The sequence below is a fragment of the Lissotriton vulgaris genome, chromosome 7 (assembly GCF_964263255.1).
Source record: "Lissotriton vulgaris chromosome 7, aLisVul1.2, whole genome shotgun sequence".
Classification (NCBI taxonomy): Eukaryota; Metazoa; Chordata; class Amphibia; order Caudata; family Salamandridae; genus Lissotriton; species Lissotriton vulgaris.
The window spans coordinates 268,703,146-268,722,893 of record NC_141695.1 but is presented as its reverse complement, the minus strand read 5'-3'; the positions used below and the strand labels follow the sequence as shown (position 1 = coordinate 268,722,893).

Below are 19,748 nucleotides of genomic sequence, written 5' to 3'. Positions count from 1 at the left end.
TTGCTACTATTCTCTGATCCTGCTCTGACCCTCAAAGCAGGGTCAGAGAATAGTTACAAGTATGGCACAATGCTCCTGTATAAAAAATAACTGCAACAGGAAGCACTTACAGCTAAGGGAGCAGGTGCCAGACTTGAAGCACAAATTCAGTGACACATTAACCAGCCCCAAATTAATTCATCTCAGTTGAGGCTCGGCAGGTGTGCTTTCCCCCATAATCTACAGTGGTGAACACGAGGGTGGTAGTGGTGAACCAGAGGGTGTCAGTGGTGAACCAGAGGGTGGCAGTGGTGAGTGCTGAACCAGAGGGTGGCAGCAGGGGTGAACCAGAGGGTGGCAGTGGTAACCAGAGGGTAGCAGTGATGAACCAGAGGGTGGCACTGGTGAACCAGAGGGTGATGTGATGAACCAGAGGGTGGCAGTGATGAACCAGAGGGGGACAGTGATGATCCAGAGGGTGGCAGTGGTGAACCAGAGGGTGCTGTGATGAACCAGAGAGTGGCAGTGGTGAGTGCTGAACCAGAGGGTGGCAACAGGGGTGAACCAGAGGGTGCTGTGATGAACCAGATGGTGGCACTGGTGAACCAGAGGGTGCTGTGATGAACCAGAGGGTGGCAGTGATGAACCAGAGGGGGACAGTGATGAACCAGAGGTTGGTAGTGGTGAACCAGAGGGTGACAGTGGTGAACCAGAGGGTGGTAGTGGTGAACCAGAGGGTGGTAGTGGTGAACCAGAGAGTGACAGTGGTGAACCAGAGGGTGCTGTGATGAACCAGAGGGTGACAGTGGTGAGTGCTGAACCAGAGGGTGGCTGCAGGGGTGAACCAGAGGGTGCTGTAATGAACCAGAGGGTGGCAGTGGTGAGTGCTGAACCTGAGGGTGGCAGGGGTGAACCAGAGGGTGCCAGTGGTGAAGCAGAGGGTGCTGTGATGAACCAGAGGGTGGCAGTGGTGAACCAGAGGGTGGCAGTGATGAACCAGAGGGTGCTGTGATGAACCAGAGGGTGGCAGTGGTGAACCACAGGGTGCTGTGATGAACCAGAGGGTGGCAGTGGCGAGTGCTAAACCTGAGGGTGGCAGGGGCAAACCTGAGGGTGGCAGGGGTGAACCAGAGGGTGGCAGTGGTGAACCAGAGGGTGGCAGTGGTGAACCAGAGGGTGCTGTGATAAATCGAGAGGGGGACAGTGATGAACCAGAGGGTGGTAGTGATGAACCAGAGGGTGGCAGTGGAGAACAAGAGGGTGGTTGTGCTGAACCAGAGGGTGGCAGTTGTGAACCAGAGGGTGGCAGTGGTGAACCAGAGGGTGCTGTGATGAACCAGAGGGTGGCAGTGATGAACCAGAGGGGGACAGTGATGAACCAGAGGGTGGTAGTGGTGAACCAGAGGGTGGCAGTGGTGAACCACAGGGTGCTGTGATGAACCAGAGGGTGACAGTGGTGAGTGCTGAACCAGAGGGTGGCAGCAGGGGTGAACCAGAGGGTGCTGTGATTAACAGACGGTGGCAGTGGTGAGTGCTGAACCTGAGGGTGGCAGGGGTGAACCAGAGGGTGTCAGTGGTGAACCAGAGGGTGCTGTGATGAACCAGAGGGTGGCAGTGGTGAACCAGAGGGTGCTGTGCCCATACACGACCGCATGGGTAACTTCGCCATGCAAGCGGCCCGTGAACATGCAAAAAGCCCCGCGAACACACAAAAAGCCCCGCAAACACGCAAAAACCCAAAAATGTGCAATTTCGCACGAATTCGCAAATTATGCGGATCGCGAATTCGCTTTCGCATGATTTCGCGGACCGCGATTTCGCAAATTTCGCCCATACTTAGAAAACATTATCAGAGCACTAGCACTAAAAGCGACTGCCCAAACCTTTGAACTGAGTGTAACAATCAGCGGGTATGTTGGCTAAGGCAAGGGGTATAGGAGTGTACGTGTACCACCAAGTACATGCCCCAGCACGCTGAGCGTTATATACTAGCAGGCTACATACATCAAGGACCTAATGGTTACAACAAACCAGCAAGCCAGAGAGTTTCCACCCGGAATCCCATGTAGGGGAGCACTAGTCTGAACTAGGCCCCCAACCCCCAAGGATTCAATCACAGAAAGTTAAACAACCATATATCACACATTCAAAAAGGCATACAATGCTGTAGAGCTATAGTGCCCATAATGGTAAACCAAGTTCAGGGTTCATGGAATGTCATCAGCTGTTTGTGGGGTGACCACTGAGGAAGTGAATGTGTCTGACCTCTATGGCCAGGTGGCAGTGGAGCCATCATCACTGAAGATTTTGATAAACCTGCATCTCTTTCAGCACTGGAGACACAGTACTGCATCGCTGTGTGATGTGCAGGGCCTTCTGGCGTTCTGTCAACATCTGTTCCAGGTCTGGGACTACCTTTTTGCAGAAGGGGGAGCTGCCTTGCCTGTCTTCCTCTACCGCCTCGGTGCAGTGCCTGTGAGCAGCCTTTTTCAGCAGTCACAGCAGGTGGGGACCATGAAGCAGTCAAACCATTTGCCTCCACCCAGTCCCAGGCCTCTTCAGGGGAGTCAAAGAAGTGTGTGCATCCCTCAAAGGTAACTCAAAGTCGGGTGGGGAACAGTAATGAATAATGCAGATCCAGTTTGTGTAGCTGCGTCTTGACTGCTTGAAAGGAATTTCTTTATTTTTGGATTGCAACTGTGTAAGAACATTACTGAGGCATTGCTCACCCTAATTTCTAGGAGCTTGCAGGTTTCATGCAAGATGGTGTTGCAGTCTCTGTAATTCAGGAGTCGAATAAGACGGCCTGGGTGGAGTGCCCGGCGGTGTCCTCCTCATTGGGACCTGGTGAGCCCACTCATCAGAAAAGAAGGATGTGAATTCTACTTCAGGTAATAGTGTACGGATCCACCTCTTATTAAAGGAGACAGCATCCAGACCCAACTCCTCCTTCTGGAGCCCCACCACCTGTACATTGCTCCTGCCGGACCAGCCTTCAGCATTCTCAACCTTATGATCCAGGGTGTGAACTTGATCAACTAATGACTGGGTCTCGGCTGTGTGTTCTTGGGTGATGGGCTGGAGTTCAGACAGTGTAAGTTCGGTGTCCCGTACCTTCTCTGTGAGCTTGCAATGGTCTGCATAATGGAGATTAAAGTCTGCCGTAATCTTGTCAATCTGCCCCTCCAATGATAAGCGAGTCAAGTCAACCGTGGAATCTATCTTCTACACAGCTTGCAGGTCTGTGTCCAGCTTGGTGCCCAGTGACACTTCAGTATGGGGAGGTTCCGGTCCCGTGTGCACCTCCAGCAGTCGGTGCAGGGCAGTCTTGACAGGGGCAGTAGCCATGTCCCAGTGGAGTTAAGATGTCCCATGGCTAGGTGGCCATGGCGTAAATTTTGCTACACCGAAAGGAAGAAGATGCACACCGTCCCAGTGTCTCTGGCTCCAGAGCAGTGCAGTCAGCAGGAAGAGTCACAACCACCTAATGGTCCTCTGCCGGAACAGGATAAGATGCAAGAAAGTGTCCAGGAGGATAGAGGGCCCCAATGTGAATGCAGGGTGTCAGTGTACAGTACTTTTGTGTGGCTAAGTTTCTTAGTGTGTGGATGATTCAGTGATGGAAGCCCCCCCCCACATGGGTCGGGAAGTCTCATCCCCAAGTAGGAACCTTTCAGTCTAGAGAGGAACAGCTTAGGTCTACACAACACACACAGCCACTGTTGGCTGCCAGGGACTGGTTAGGGCAGACCTTACTAAATCGCTCGCATGGTCCTCAGCGAACATGTCCATTAAGTGGGGGCTTGGGCCTGGCTTGGGCCTGACGACACCAGCTTGCCCTCACTTGATCACCAGACAGGACAGGGGGCCTTGTAGTGCAGCCGAGGACCCTCAGCCCAACAAGAACCTTTCCAGGCCACTTGTCCTTCCCAGTTGCCAGTGTCCACTGGGATCCAGCCAGTGCAGCACCCAGCAAAGTAACTGTGTGATCAAGCCTCTGCAGGAGACAGGCAAATGTATGTCAGAAGGGAGCCTGGGCCTTACCCTACTCTTATGCCCTGCTCATCCACCAGGCGAGAATCCTCCCCTCACAGGCCCCTATGGTGCTGCTCCTGTATTCCTTCAGAATACGGGTGATGGGTATAAATAAAGGGGTGGGGCTACCACGCTGCTGGTTACCCCCTCCTCCCCTCCCAGAAGCTGTCGTGACCAGGGGACCTGGGCCAGATTCCACCCTCGTGCCCCCCTCATTCACCAGGTAACCACCACTCATGTCAGTTCACGACGCTGCCCCACACCACAACAGATTGTGATGTCTAGACCCGCTTGGGGCCCTGGATCAGACACCACCACTGTGCCCCTGCGCCCACTAGATGCAATATAGGCTTTGGGCGTGCACCGCCCACAGGGTCCACTTCAAACAATGCGGCTGGGACTGTCACAACACCTGTCAGGGCCTATGCTCCTCACACCTGAAATGCCACTGAGCTCATCGTGTGTGCAGCTGTGAGCAATCCTGGGCCACATCCCAACCTCGTGCCCTGCTCACTTACCAGCCTGGTAGCGACGCTGCACCAAGGCTGCTGGCTCAGTCTCTGGTCAGGGTGGAGTGGGAGACCCCCGAGCAGCGCAGTCCTCTCCAGCCACCTCCCGTGCTGATCAGACCTGGGCCTTATACAGCCCCGGGTCAATTCAATTAAGGTCATCCTGGTAAGGAGTAGAAGCAGCCATCCTGGCGCCAACCAAGAGGCCGGCCCATTGTGTAGCATTTTAGAATCCAAGGGTGTTTTACCAATTCATGCCCTTATATAGGTATAATTCACATTCCCCTTATTTAGGCATAGAAATCATACCCATATTTAGACATAACCCATCCAGTCCAAATACAGGCATGGCTACTTCTACTTGTTCCAAAAAGCCACAACGATTTCTTGGAAAACTCTGCTTCAGCAGTCAGGGACATCCCCTTGCTTCAATATTGATTTGTCCCAGAAATCATGTAGTTTTCAAAGAACTACCATTCCCATGGGGTTCTTTGATTACGTTATTATGTCCGACTTTACTTCACACTAGGCACCTTCAAGGTATAAATATGCCTACACTTACCCTAGCAAGCACACAGAGGTTCGGGGCAGTTTGACTATCTACTTGCCCGACACAGCTCGCTACAGCAAGTGCCGAAAGAAGCCGACCCTCCAGCTGACGCACTGATGAAGAGGCTGCATTTCTCCCGGCGAGAATCCAGCTCCAGTGTTTCCAAGCTCCCCTCGTGGGGTGTTGGGAAATAGAGTCTGCGACAGAGATACCAGCCCTCCTTCATCCTAAAACCAAGGTACGGAGCTGATTAGACCCTAAGAGAAATCTTGGATAGATTCTTGGCAAAGAAAACTAAACCTATGCTACACCTCACTTACTTCTTCCCCCGTACTAGACTTATGTTAGGTACATTGGGGTAGGCGTATTTTAGAAGCACCAGTTGAGCACATTTTAGCCTTTGTTATTTATGTATGTATGTGTCGTTGGTTTAGAAACCATACAATGCTTTTACTGTATTATTTTACAATACTCTTCTTACTGTACGCATTGCACTTTGCAGCTAGTTTTACGATTGTAGCAGTTCACTTTACTTTCATGAGAAAGAAGACTGTTCATTAAATCCTTTTATTGAAAACGCCTATCTATTTCTCTGCACCTCTGATGAAACAAAGCATGCATGATTGACTTAGTAAAATATCTATCTATTGTTTCCACGACTGTGAAGATCAGTTTTATTCTTAGGGAAACAAAGTTGTCATGTTTATGCGGTTGTCAGAAACTAATCTATTCTTGTTTATTCGAGAAAGTTTCTAGTGACCTCTGAGCTAGCTAGCACTCACAATTAAGTCTAATATATTCAACAGAGACCTAGTCGACCTAAGTCCTACGTCAAATCTATAGGATGTATTATTCCAATGGGGAGAGCCTATTGGGAATACACTACAGGTGTGTAGCTCTACTCTGCTCACATGGGGCAGTGGCTGACCCCAGTCGGTGTCCCTACCAGGGTGGCAATCACTTGCTATGGGGTCCCAGGCTTGATGTGACAATGTCGGCAGGTGGCCCGCCCCCAGTTTACGGGCAAGCGAGTTACTTAGGTTCGCTGTCTCAGTTCGGCAAAACCGTGAGGCGGTCGGGCCTCACCATAATTCAGCCCCCTAATCACTGCATCAGGAGGGCCAGCGAGGTAGCGAAGGCAGGAAACAGCGGCACACTGCAATGCATTTGCTAGCAGAGGATTAAAGACGGATAACAGGGCATTCAGACGGAGCCTTGCTAGTTCATGCCTGCCATCTTGGCTGGCTAACCACGCTACCCCCCGTATTTGACGGACCTCTTACTGGAAGTTAAAGTATTGAAACCTGCGTTTAGAACAGCAGTCAACCCTCGTGAACTGTTCAGTTTTTTTTTAGAAAACTCAGATACTAGGGGCGCACTGCCTCAATTTTTACGTTAGTGTGTCGTGAAAATAGTCGATGGGTAGTGCGTGAAGAGCAGACGGAAAACACCCTTAACCGTCTAAAAAGTCAATAACTTAACAACAATAACACAGCTGTGCTCTCGCAACTACAGTAAGGTGTCACAAAAATTAGTACAATGACCAATGTGATTCAATGAACAGAAGCAGATTCTTCGGTGTATTTCTTGTCACAACAAGATGACGGTTTATTGTGTCCAGACTTGAAGAACAATCACAGTAAGCCGACACGTGTTTCGTCGTGTACAGTTGAGTCAACACGACTCTTCAGGGCTTTGGACTCAACTCCAAACGAATGGGTTGAGAATAGTCTGGAACTTGTAGTGGCGTTCTATGTGGGTAGATTAGAGAGAGACACTGAGTGTACAGGTTCAAGTCTTATTGGTCAGTGGGGGCGGTATATCCACTTGGCTAAGTTGCAAGAAGTCACTCTTGTTAATGTAATCCGCCCTATTAGGTGGGTCAAAATCTTCAGAAATTATCACTTGATACGGGTGTGTATCAGGCAGTAACCGGGAGGGGATCCAACTGTTTCGGTACTTTCAGAAAACGGGTACGTTCTCTCACTCGCGGTATGCAGTAGTGCGGTATCCCTCCTCTGGTGATTCCCGGTCGCCGTCTTTCGTAAACGGACCATCCGTTTACAAAAGACGGCGACCGGTATCAAGTGATAATTTCTGAAGATTTTGACCCACCTAATAGGGCGGATTACATTAACAAGAGTGACTTCTTGCAACTTAGCCAATCTGCTTCTGTTCATTGAATCACATTGGTCATTGTACTAATTTTTGTGACACCTTACTGTAGTTGCGAGAGCACAGCTGTGTTACAACAGTCAACCCTCATTTATCTCACCTAGCGATGCAATATCCCATTGAGACTTTATTGTAGGATAATTAATAACGAGAATGCTTCTTATTTCAATGGTCCTTTTAGCTTGAAGCAATGCAGACATCTTAAATGTCTTCTAAAATTTTAAAAATGAATATTAAACGTGTAATTAGTTTATCACTGTTTATCACATATATGTTGTGGCCGAGTAAAGAGTTTTTATTATTGTAATCTCTAAAGTAAAACTGTGAACAAACAAAATGTCCTTGAACAAAAGAAATGTAGAACATGTTGCACTCAAACAGGTGTTTCATTTCAGCTGAAAGACACTATGCTGCTCTCCACTACACATGTGCAACCCAAATTATTATTAAAATCTGTTCACTTGAGGTCCACCACGACTATAATACCTTGCATTTGATGGATTTCTTATTGGATTGTAGAATAGTACATCTGTTGAAATTAACCATTTTATAACTTTAAGTCAAAAGATATGTAGGTATACATGTTAAAAATAGTTTAACTTTACTTACCTGCCTCATGATCATATAAGGCTTTTGCTGAGCGTCCATGAAGTTCTTTAGTATCTGTTATTGGGAATTAACAAAACGATGAGTCAATTGGCAAATACATATTTTTATCTACAAGGCATTACATTTCTGAGGATGAGTTTCAAACAAAATCAAAAGCTGTTAAGAGATGATAAAGGCATAATGAGCTGTGTCACGACATGCACATGTTGGTCTTAACTGTGGTTTAATTATATACTGTTCACTTTGCCACTAAACTGAAATGTACTTACATATTAAGACTGCATTAACAAATAAATATTGGGCCCGATTTTAAAAGATGTAGCAGGGTTTTTCATGAAAAAAGTGAAATTTAAGTGTGTTTGTAGTAATTTAAAAAATGTTTTTTCATGTGAAGAGAATCTTAAAATGAAAGGTCTGAATTGTGAGATTGTCACTATATTGGCATAACCTCGCGTAATTTCCAGCAGATCATGTTATGCTTGTAGCTCGAGATACCCAAAATTACACCCTTACGACATATCATGTAATTTCAAGTCTGATTTGATAACAATCCTTCTACGGGAGAAAGAGAACATCACAAATAAACAGAATGGAAGCAGCACTTTAGTTTTTTGCTCTTTTTTAAAAATCTTCTTGCATTGAAAGTTAAGGCGAGGATACATTTCACCTTAAAATATGAAATAAATGACAACTTCGCATATTTTCACTCAATGTTTCACAATTTAGAATAGTTACCCAAATTATGATTGCACAATTTTCCCTCTCCTTCAACTTAAAGTTTTTAAAATACATGTAACATCTATATCTGTGCTTGGGGGGGGGGGGGGGTAATAATTGTACAGGTGTACGTTATGGCTGTTTTAAGAAATATTGTTCGGGTGTCCCAGAGCAATTAAGTTACAGATATTCTATCTCCAATATCCTTGGGCATCTGTTCCAAATGCCCTCAAACTGAGGACCAACTATCACTTTTATAACTGAATCCCATGATATTGTGGGAGATTGTACCCCAATATTGCAATGCCCTAAAAGTCCAATGCAAAATTTAGATTGCCACAAAATTTTCCTTCGGTGGTTCTGCTTTAGCGCCCTTGACCTTGCGAGAATCATCACCTTTCTCAACATGAGGCCTAACATAATTGGCAGACTAAATATTAATTGGCACCACTCAATAAATACGTTTTAATCCAGAGAATAGTTATTACGATTTCTCAAAGTCAAGCGATACAGAATAATTGTTAAATGCCATGGAGACATAAATACAGAGTACATTATCATAAATCAGAATATTTCTAAGTCAAAAGTGAAGCAAAATCAATATAAAAAGGACAGAGTTCCAAAAAGAACTCCGAAAGTCTCTGTTATGATCCCAAGGAACATTAACAGCATTTCTAGTAGCAAGGGAAAAGTATCTCACAAATCAGACACAATTCCAGGAAGAACTCGGAAAGACTTCCAGCTCACTCCAAAACCAAGGTTTTCTATACACATGTCTAGCATTAAAAATAATGAAAACTGCAAACTAGCAGTGGTATGACTAAAGGTAACACACTCTAAGCAAATGAGAGAATTATATGTCATTCTAATACACTTAAAACTAACCCTCCTTCTACGCTGCCTATAGCAGATTCTACGCTGTTGCTGAACATTATACATCATTGGTTAAGTAAAATCCCATACACCAGTGTTTCTACCAGGCCCACATCAGGAAGCTACAGCGGAAAGGCCTTGAAATGTTTACACTCAAAACATGAAGAAAGTTTAATTTACAATGTATGTGCTGAAATGAAAATAGCTATATAGTGTTCTGTGCTTTGTGAAGACAGCGATATTTTGTGCGGGGAAGTCCCTTAGGGGAACATTGAATGGGGGGGGGGGGGAGGAGGGGAGGAATGAGCAGGAGAAGGCTGAACAGTTCATCAGAAACATCATCCATTTTAATAAAATGGTGTTTCTTATAAAAATTGTTTGTTGCACAACTTAACAAGCATTTCTAAGTGATTCAGCAAAGTCCTTTTACGTGCAATGTTATTAGTTGATTGGATGCAACTAGAATTCATCATACAAGTAATTAATATTTAAATTAAGTTGCTCCCAAGTTTGCACATTAGCAAAAACGTCGACCATAGCAACCAAGACCAGTCAAGCATACTAGAATGATACGCTTAAATCAATCTTAAGCCAGTAGTTTTACTTAGATAGATAGTAGAGTACTTTATTTAGCACACATATCACTAACTACTATGCAAACACACAAATATATGCCAAATTACAGTGTACAGCAACAATTTGGAACATCGCCTAAGGGGCTTCGTACAAATAACTGGGGTGAAAGTATCTACCTGAAGGATTTAGCTTAGGATCGTCTAAACCCTCAAACCTTGTGCGTCTGTTATCTGCAAGATTCCGGGAGATAATTTATGCTCCTACATACCTTAACATGAAAAACAAAATGAGCATTTTAAAGCTCATTTTGGTAAAGAATTGGTGAAAAATGCAATAAAAAATCTAGGCCACTTATAGGGCGCACATGACAACTGATTTGCCTCTTAGCCTATTAATTTCATTGGTGTAAGAGGGTAGCTGAATGTTCCTAGTAAGTTTAGGCTGACAACTTCCACTTTTAATAAATGCCAATCAACACAGTGATATTACAATAATTCTAATTCACTAACGAGAAACCCCCCGTCTGTTTATAAAATGCTTTTTTTGGGGTATTTTGAAGAGGCTATATGACATGTGAGACAGACTGCGGCTGGTGAGAGGGGGGCAAACCACAAGCCCTGGTAGGCCCAGATGTAAAACACCACCAACTCTGCTTGTTTCGTGCCCGGAGACAACCTTAAACTACCCCTTGCATAGGAGAGAGACCAGACCACTGCCACTGCTGGTGAGAGGGGGTCTGGACCGCAAGCCTCGGTAGGCCCCACAGCAAGACGCCACCAAAGCTGCTTCTTTTGCACTCGGAGGTGCCTTTGTATTTACACTGGGGTACCTGCTACATGGGACGCATCCGGACATGAGCACGTGCCAAGAACGTGTCCGTCATAGCCCGACAGAGGCTGGGCTGGACCACCTCCCTTTAACCTGTAAGATAAAAGTTATCTGTTCGGCATCTCTGCTAAATAAGAAACTATGGGCAAAAGCAAGACGAGGGCAGATACTGTGGGTGGAGATACCATCACAACTATAGACTCGTTCATGGTGAGGGCAGTGACTTTCCCTGGAGACCCCTAGAGGGAAATCGGGTTTGGCCCAGACGCCGAGGAGACGGTCACCACACCATCAGGAAATCAGCTCCCCCCCACCTCCAGCCACATAGAGGATGTGGGGGACTCTCTTGTTACTGACAACATCCCACTTGAAGAACCACTGGTTAAAAGAAAAGGGAGGGTGAAGAAGGACACCATTAACACAGAAATGGGGGGATGCCTCTCCGGATGCGGTGTTGACTGCTTTATGGCCCAGGTCATTGACAAATTGATCCCAAGGTTTGAAGCAATGTTAAATGGTCTACTGGCACCCGCTATGACATGCCTGGATGGGATTGAGGCAAAGTTAGATCATCATTTACTATATTCCCACACAGGGAGTACGAGGTACAACCACAAAACCCATTACACATGAAACTACTTGAGGTTACTTAATATCCCTGCTACCCATTAGTATCAGGACTTCTTTCGGAGAGGGTCATCAAAAGAGTTTTGAGAGGTTGTCTCACCCTTAACTTATCAAGGCATGCTTCATCATTTGATGATCTCTCACACTGTATTAGGAACAATATTATGTTATGTTATATGAATTTGTAATGTGCCTGGCTATTCATGAGTGTCCCGGTGCGGAGCCTGGCGGGGTATGGGCAGAAAGCTTCAAGGAAATATATGTGTTTTCAACTTCCTCTTGAACACAACTGGGTCCTGGATGGTACGCAGGGCCAGTGGAAGAGCTTTCCAAGCAACCGCTGCTTATACTGCAAATGAGCTGCCCCCTTATCCTCTGAAGCTTGAAACGGGGGACCTGAGCATAACATAAGGACGAGGATCGCAGGGAGCGCGAGGGAACATAAAAGAAGGGAAGCCTCTGCAAGTAGAGAGGACCACAACCGTGGAGAGCATGGTGGGCTAAAGCTCGAAGTTTAAATGTGACTGTATCCACCATGGGGAGCCAGTGGAGAGAGCGCAACTGTTGATGAACACTGCTCCTGACCAACATGCCCAATAAGAGTCTGGCTGCCATATTTTGAACCACCTGTAACTTCTTCAACAGGTAGCCTGGGATACTGGCATAAAGGCCATTGGCATAGTCCAGCCGTGACAGAATCAGCGCACAGGGGACCATTTTCCTCGCTGTCTGAGGTAAGAGGGAGAAGAATCTTCAGAGGGTTTTAAGCAGGCTGAAACAGCAGCCAGTCAGCTTCTTGAAGTGTGTCGAGAAGGAAAGACATTCATCAAACCAAACCCCCAGATTTTTGGCCGACTTCCCTGACGAGGTGGGTATTGGAAACCCAGGAGGCCAGAGCTGCTCTCTGAAGTTAAGGGGAATTTACCAAATAGCAGAATCTCTGACTTTTCTCCATTACACTTCCGCCAGCCATTTAAAGATGTAAGGTAGGCAATGATTAACCAGTAGTACAGAGTCTGCATATTTGTCCCAAGTAAAATGCAGCTGGGTGTTGCCAGCGTAAGCCATCACCTTGGCCCCTAGCCTCTCTGCCAGATAAATCAGAGAAGTGACGTAGATATTAAAAAGCAGGGGTCTAAGGGCGGAACCCTGGGGGACACCCATCATTACTGGCTGAGAGGAGGAGGAGGACGGTGGAATTCAGATCTGCTCAACCCGCCCTTCTGGGAAGGACCGGAGCCAGTCCCACACGGCACCCGACAGACCAAACTTGGACAGACGTGACAGGAGAAGTGAGTGCGGGACCATGTCGAACGCCACCGAGAGGTCGAGCAACATTAATGCAGCTCTCCTGCCGGCGTCCAAACACTCCTGGATGGCCTCCGCCACCTCAATCAGCACTGTTACAGTACTATGGGACGCCCGGAACCCTGATTGGGCTGGTTGCAGGAGCACCTCCCTATCCACAAAATCAGTGAGCTATTTATTTACCACCTTCTCACACACCTTTGCCAAAGCAGGAAGGAGGGATATAGACAAGTAATACCCTGGACAAAGAGGGTCCAGTGACAGCTTTTTTTAGGAGTTGCAAGATCTTAGCCTCCTTCCAAGCCAGTGGTACCACAGCTTTCTGGAGAGACATGTTAATAATGGTATTCACTTCTATGTTTGTGACCCCTGCAACTGCTGCCAGTATCCTCGCTGGACATGGGTCCGAGGGCGATTTTAAGACAGTCCAATGGGTCAACTTGCCTAAATACCGACAAGGAATGGGCTGTGTCAACCTCCATTTTGATGTCGCGGGGAGTAAATGCAGTTGGATAGACCAAATCTTATCCCTAAAACAACAGGAGCGACTGTTACACCAGGAAGGTGAAGATGGCTCCACACTTGCTTGGGCCAGAGGGGACATGAAGCTCTGGACAATAGCAAAAATTTCCTTAAAGTTGTTACTGGCTAATTCAATGCGGGTAGTGTAAAATTGCCCTTTGGTCAAACTAATGGCTGCATAGTATTTTTTCTGCTTGTCTCTGAGCATCCCTTGTCAACCAGGCAATACTCACTTCTCCACCAGGCCCATTCAAGGGTCTTACAGTCATGTTTGAAGGCCTTGAGGGTTAAATTGAACCGGGGTTTGGACGGAGATTCCCGAGCCAATCTAATGGGGCGTTGAGGGGCTACTGTAGCAACTGCATTCAAGACCGAGCTAGAGAATCCAGGCAAAAGTTCCTCAAACTCCCCTACCAGGTTAGGCCTAGAAGCTTCCAGGGCCATATTAAGTTCAAGTGGGAACATTTTACCAAAGGCTGATTTGTAACATTAGCGGGCTAAAGGCTCAGTATTAGACAACTCCCATGAGAAGTGGGTTATGAAATGGTCCGACCAGGAGACCGGGCAGGAGGTCCTTGATAGGATAGGGAAGTACACATAGGGTCAAGTATATGGCCAGATTCATGAGTTGGAAGGCAGACATGCTGGTCAAGCTGAGCAAGATGTCAAATATCCAGCAGGTCATGCGCATCCTTACTGTCCGGGTGATTGAGATGGACATTAAGGTCACCCAAGACCATATAATGGGCACAACTAACTGCCCTGAAGATAACAGAGTCTCCCCAGGTGTGGAGAAAAGGTCCCACTGGGCCGGGGGGCCTAGATAACAGGGAGCCTCCTAGTGTGAAGTGGGCTGAGAAGCAAATAATGAAGTCCAGAGTCTCGCATACACCCCATGAAGTTGCATCCCCCCTACAGAGATCCCACTTGTTTTTATAAATACTAGCAACACCACCTCGTCTCCCCACCGGGCAATCAGCTCTAGATGTCTTAAAGCCCACCCAGAGGTGTGGCAAGCTTTACAATCGGATCCGAAGAGGGATCCAGCTAGGTTTCAGTTAAAAACAGCAGGTCAAGTGAATTATCCTCTAAAAGGTCGAGGACATCAGCATGGTGTTTCCTAAGAGAACGCACATTAATAGTGGCAGCCCGAATCGGAGGGGCCCTAGGCCGCTGGCCAGGGGGCAGCCGTTACTATCTAAAAGGTCAGAGCCCAGGGACAGCTTAAACCTGCAGGATTGACAAGCCTGTTTTGATGCCCTAGCCACATCCCAACTCCCTATGTGGCAATCAGGAGTATAATCAAGGGCCCGTAGAGAAGCCGCAGTATAACTTCATCTGATTACAGAGGACTCACGAGCAGCATGACTGGCATTTCTGGGATGCTGACGGGCACAGACGGGCTAGCCTTAGACACGCCAGCAGCGTGACCACGCAGCACGCATTCAAATAGCCCCGTGTGTCAGAAGAACTAGAACGCCAACTCCCCAAGATGGCGGTGCCTTGTGGCACCAATGGTGGGCAGGAAGTGTGCAACACCAGCACCAGCTTCCGTTCGGATCACCACAAACAGGTGAAATGTGAGCAAACAAGCTTCAGTGATTTTAAAATGTGGGTATGAGGACAAATATTAAAATAGCAGCACAAACGATTAAAATGATAGCAGCACAAAAGATTAAAATAATAGCAGCATTCGACGTAAGGTGCGTCGCGGAGAGAAGCTAACCTCTAAGGCGCTTACCTCCCCGCAGCGCGCATTCAAATATCCAGCGACGGCTCGTGGAGGGAGTTACGGTGGGGCAGGAGGGCGGGGAGGGGGAGGGGCAGGGCGGAGGTTGCTAAAAACCGGCATATGGATAATTGCAGGTAAGTAAACAATTTAATTAATAAAACGAATTTCGTAGCTCGCACTGCATTGCATTTTGCGATGCAAGGCGCACTACGAAATTCGTTTTATTAATTAAATTGTTTACTTACCTGCAATTATCCATATGCCGGTTTTTAGCAACCTCCGCCCTGCCCCTCCCCCTCCCCGCCCTCCTGCCCCACCGTAACTCCCTCCACGAGCCGTCGCTGCAAATATCCCTGTGCACCAGAGGAACTAGAACGCCATCTTGCAAAGATGGCGTTTCCTTGTGGCACCAAGGGTGGGCAGGAAGTGTGCAACACCAGAAGCAGCTTCCGTTCGGATTGCCACAAAAAGGTGAAATGTGTCCAAACAAGTTTCAGTTATGCCACCTAAGTGGACTCAACCGAGGTTAGCTACTCTAAACCCTGGAAGTTCTTAGAAATCTATTGCCAGGACAAAATCTTTTGTCCTGTTGATTTGGCAGGAGAATATATTGTTAAAAATACCTAGAGGTATACTCCAAACCTAGTTTAATAAAGAGTTCTCCTGGTATGGTTAAAAACACAGACGTTGAATTATAACATGAAAACCAATAAATCACTTGACCCCAAGCAAAGTATTTTGTTAACAAAATTAATTAGCTAGGGGTTCAAGTGATTCATTTGGGGTTAAGAGTAGCTGCCCTCCATTGAGCCTGTTAGGTCAATCAATCAATCAATCAATCAATCAATCAGTGACACTTATAAAGCGCGCTACATACCCGTAGGGTCTCAAGGCGCTGGGGGGGGGGGGGTGCCGCTACTGCTCGAACAGCCAGGTCTTCAGCTTCTTCCTGAAGGAGAGGTGGTCTTGGGTCAGGCGCAGGTCGGACGGGAGGGAGTTCCAGGTCTTGGCGGCCAGGTAGGAGAAGGACCTTCCTCCTGTGGTTGCTCTTCGGATGCGGGGGACGGCGGCGAGGGCGTGGTTGGCTGATCGGAGGTGGCGTTTGGGAGCGTAGAAGTTGACTCGGCTGTTGAGGTAGCTCGGGCCTTGGTCGTGTAGGGCTTTGTGTGCGTGGGTGAGGAGGCGGAAGGTGATTCTCTTGTTGATGGGGAGCCAGTGAAGGTCTCTCAGATGTCCGGAGATGTGGCTGGATCGTGGGATGTCGAGGATGAGTCTGGCTGAGGCGTTTTGGATCCGCTGGAGTCTCTTCTGGAGCTTGGCGGTGGTCCCGGCGTAGAGGGCGTTGCCGTAGTCCAGTCGGCTGGTGACGAGGGCCTGGGTGACGGTCTTCCTGGTCTCTGTGGGGATCCACCAGAAGATCTTCCGTAGCATGCGTAGGATGTTGAAGCACGCCGAGGAGACGCTGTTGACTTGCCTGGTCATGGAGAGGGAGGAGTCCAGGATGAAGCCCAGGTTACGTGCATGGTCTGTCGGTTCGGGTGCGGTGCCCAGGGCGGGAGGCCACCAGGAGTCGTCCCAGGCGGAGGGAGAGGAGCCCAGGATGAGGACCTCCGTCTTGTCCGAGTTCAGTTTCAGGCGGCTGGTCGTCATCCACTCGGCTACCTCTTTCATCCCTTCGTGTAGGTTGGCTCTGGCGGCGGCGGGGTTGTTGGTCAGGGAGAGGATCAGCTGGGTGTCGTCGGCGTAGGAGATGATGCTGAGGTGGTGTTTGCGTACGATGGCCGCGAGGGGGCTCATGTAGACGTTGAAGAGGGTGGGGCTCAGGGATGATCCTTGGGGGACGCCGCAGATGACTTCGGAGGCCTCTGACTTGTACGGTGGTAGGCGGACTCGCTGTGTTCTTCCGTCGAGGAAGGAGATGATCCATTCCAGCGCCTTGTCCTGGATTCCGATGTTGCTGAGGCGCCGTATTAGGGTGCGGTGGCAGACCGTGTCGAATGCCGCGGAGAGGTCTAGGAGGATGAGGGCCGCTGTTTCTCCATTGTCCATCAGGGCTCGGATGTCATCGGTGGCGGCGATGAGGGCGGTCTCGGTGCTGTGTTTGGCTCGGAAGCCGGACTGTGAGGGGTCGAGGGATCCGTTCGTCTCGAGGAAGGCGGCCATCTGCTTGTTGACGGTCTTCTCGATGACTTTGGCTGGAAACGGGAGAAGCGAGATGGGGCGGTAATTCTTGAGGTCGGTGGGGTCCGCTGTTGGTTTCTTGAGTAGAGCGCTGAGTTCGGCGTGTTTCCAGCTCTCGGGGAAGATGGCGGTGTCGAAGGATGTGTTGATGATGTCTCGCAGGTGGGGTGCGATGACAGCGTCGGCCTTGTTGAAGATGTGGTGGGGGCAGGGGTCGGTTGGTGATCCGGAGTGGATTGAGTTCATCGTGCGGATGGTGTCTTCTGTGCTGATCGGGGTTCAGGCGTGGAGGGTGGTGGTGGGGGGGGGGTGGCTGGTCGGTCGTGGTGTGCGTTGGTTGGTTGTTGAAACTGCTGTGTATGTCTGTGATCTTGTTGTGGAAGTAGGAGGCGAGGGAGTTGCAGAGGTCTTGCGATGGGGTGATGTCGTTGTTTCCTGCGTTGGGGTTGGAAAGCTCTTTCACGATGTTGAAGAGTTCCTTGCTGTTGTGTGCGTTGTTGTCCAACCGGTCCTTGAATGCTGTTCTCTTGGCGGCGCGGATCAGCTGGTGGTGTTTCCGGGTGGCAAGTTTGTAGGAGGTCTTGTTGTCCGGTGTCGGATCCCTTTTCCAGACTTTCTCGAGGGCTCGGCAGTTCTTCTTGGAGCTCTTGAGTTCGTCGGTGAACCATGGGGCCTTCTTGCTGCCGGGTCTGCTAGGCGGGGTCCTCAGCGGGGCGAGTTCGTCCGCGCAGTTGCTGATCCACTTTGTGATGTTATCGGCGGCCTGGCTGGGGTTCGCTGAGCTGGCAGGAGGGTGTTGGCTCAGGGAGGTGGCGAGCTGGTCTGCTGTGATCTTGTTCCAGCTTCTGCGGGCGGTGTGTTGCTGGTGTTGGTGGGTCGTTGTTCTCTTGAAGGTGAAGTGGACGCAGCTGTGGTCCGTCCATTGAAGCTCTGTGGCGTGGCTGAAGTCGATGTCTGTGCTGGATGAGAAGACGGCGTCGAGTGTGTGTCCGGCGAGGTGGGTGGGGGTGGACACCAGTTGCTTGAGTCCCAGGTTGGCGAGGTTGTCGAGCAGGGTGCTGGTGTTGTGGTCGTTGTTGTTCTCCAGATGGAAGTTGAGGTCTCCCAGGAGGATGTAGTCAGCGGAGGGGAGGGCATGCGGGCTGACGAAGTTGGCGATGTCCTCGCTGAATTGCGTGCGTGGTCCAGGGGGTCGGTAGATCAGGGTGCCTCTGAGGGTGGTGTTCGGGTTGGTGTGGATCTGGAAATGCAGGTGTTCGGCGCTGGTCAGGGTGTTGTCGGTGCTGGTCGTGAGGCGGATGGTGTTCCTGTGGATGATGGCGATGCCTCCTCCCATCTGGTTGGCGTTTCGGTCCCTCCGGACGATCTTGTAGCCCTCTGGGATAGCGATGGCGATGTCGGGAGCTGATGAGGCGTTCATCCAGGTCTCCGTGAGGAAGGCAACGTCAGGGGCTGTGGTGTCGAGGAGGTTCCAGAGTTCGATGGCGTGTCTGTGGACGGAGCGGGTGTTGAGCAGGATGCACTTGAGGTGGGTGCTGCTGGAGTTCGACTTGGCGGGTGCTGGTGCGGGGCTGGTCCGGCTGCAGGAGAACTTGCAGGCGTGGCAGCTGAACGGTCCGTGGGTGCGTCTTGGAGTGGCTTGGTGGCATTCTGGGAGTCGGCCGGTGTTGAGAGCGATGAGGGTGGCGGCTGAGTACGTCAGGCGGGTTGGTCGGGGTCTTCGGGGGCCAGGGGTCCTGGCACTGGGCGCGGTCCAGGCGCGGACGGGCGTAGACGGGCTTACCTTTGGCGCGCCTTCGGCGCACAATCGGCGCGCCCGCTGCGCGTGACCGCTGCGCGTTCGCACGGTCGCCATTTAAGGCGAAGTGCGCGGGTGGGCGGGGCAGCTGGGAGGCGGGAGCGGGGAGGGTTACAGAAGAAAAAGGGGCGGGGACAAGCGGCGGTGGCGGGAAGGGAGGGCGGGGGGCGGCGCGGTAGGCGGACAACAAGGAAGGAGAGCACACACGTTACAAATCTAAACAGGCACAAAATAGCGACAAAAACGGGAAAAAAACAGAGATAAGCACAGATCAGCAATACAAGCACAGATACCTGACAAAACAAAACAAAACAAGGGGAAAAAGCGCTCGCAGCGGCGGCAGCCGGCGAGCGAGGCACAAACGAGGCAGCAGCGAGGCAGAGGGCAGGCAAGGGGCACACGCAGCAGCTGGTGGCCGTGCGGCGCGGGGGTGTCCCACAAGTGGGTCACACTCACCTGCGTCGCACGGTCGCCATTTAAGGCCAAGTGCGCGGGTGGGCGGGGCAGCTGGGAGGCGGGAGCGGGGAGGGTTACAGAAGAAAAAGGGGCGGGGACAAGCGGCGGTGGCGGGAAGGGAGGGCGGGGGGCGGCGCGGTAGGCGGACAACAAGGAAGGAGAGCACACACGTTACAAATCTAAACAGGCACAAAATAGCGACAAAAACGGGAAAAAGACAGAGATAAGCACAGATCAGCAATACAAGCACAAATACCTGACAAAACAAAACAA

The 19,748-nt window shown here is 49.6% G+C and overlaps 1 protein-coding gene across 1 annotated transcript in view; it reads right to left on the bottom strand.

Annotated features, from left to right (window-relative positions):
* The window catches only part of LOC147701362 (zinc finger protein RFP-like), a 396,387-nt gene that overhangs the window by 93,902 nt on the left and 282,737 nt on the right, over nt 1-19,748 (bottom strand). Inside the window, exon 9 of the mRNA XM_086930058.1 lies at nt 7,858-7,911. Within this exon, the coding sequence (XP_086786184.1) occupies nt 7,858-7,911 (54 nt within the window). The remainder of the gene's footprint in view (nt 1-7,857; nt 7,912-19,748) is intronic.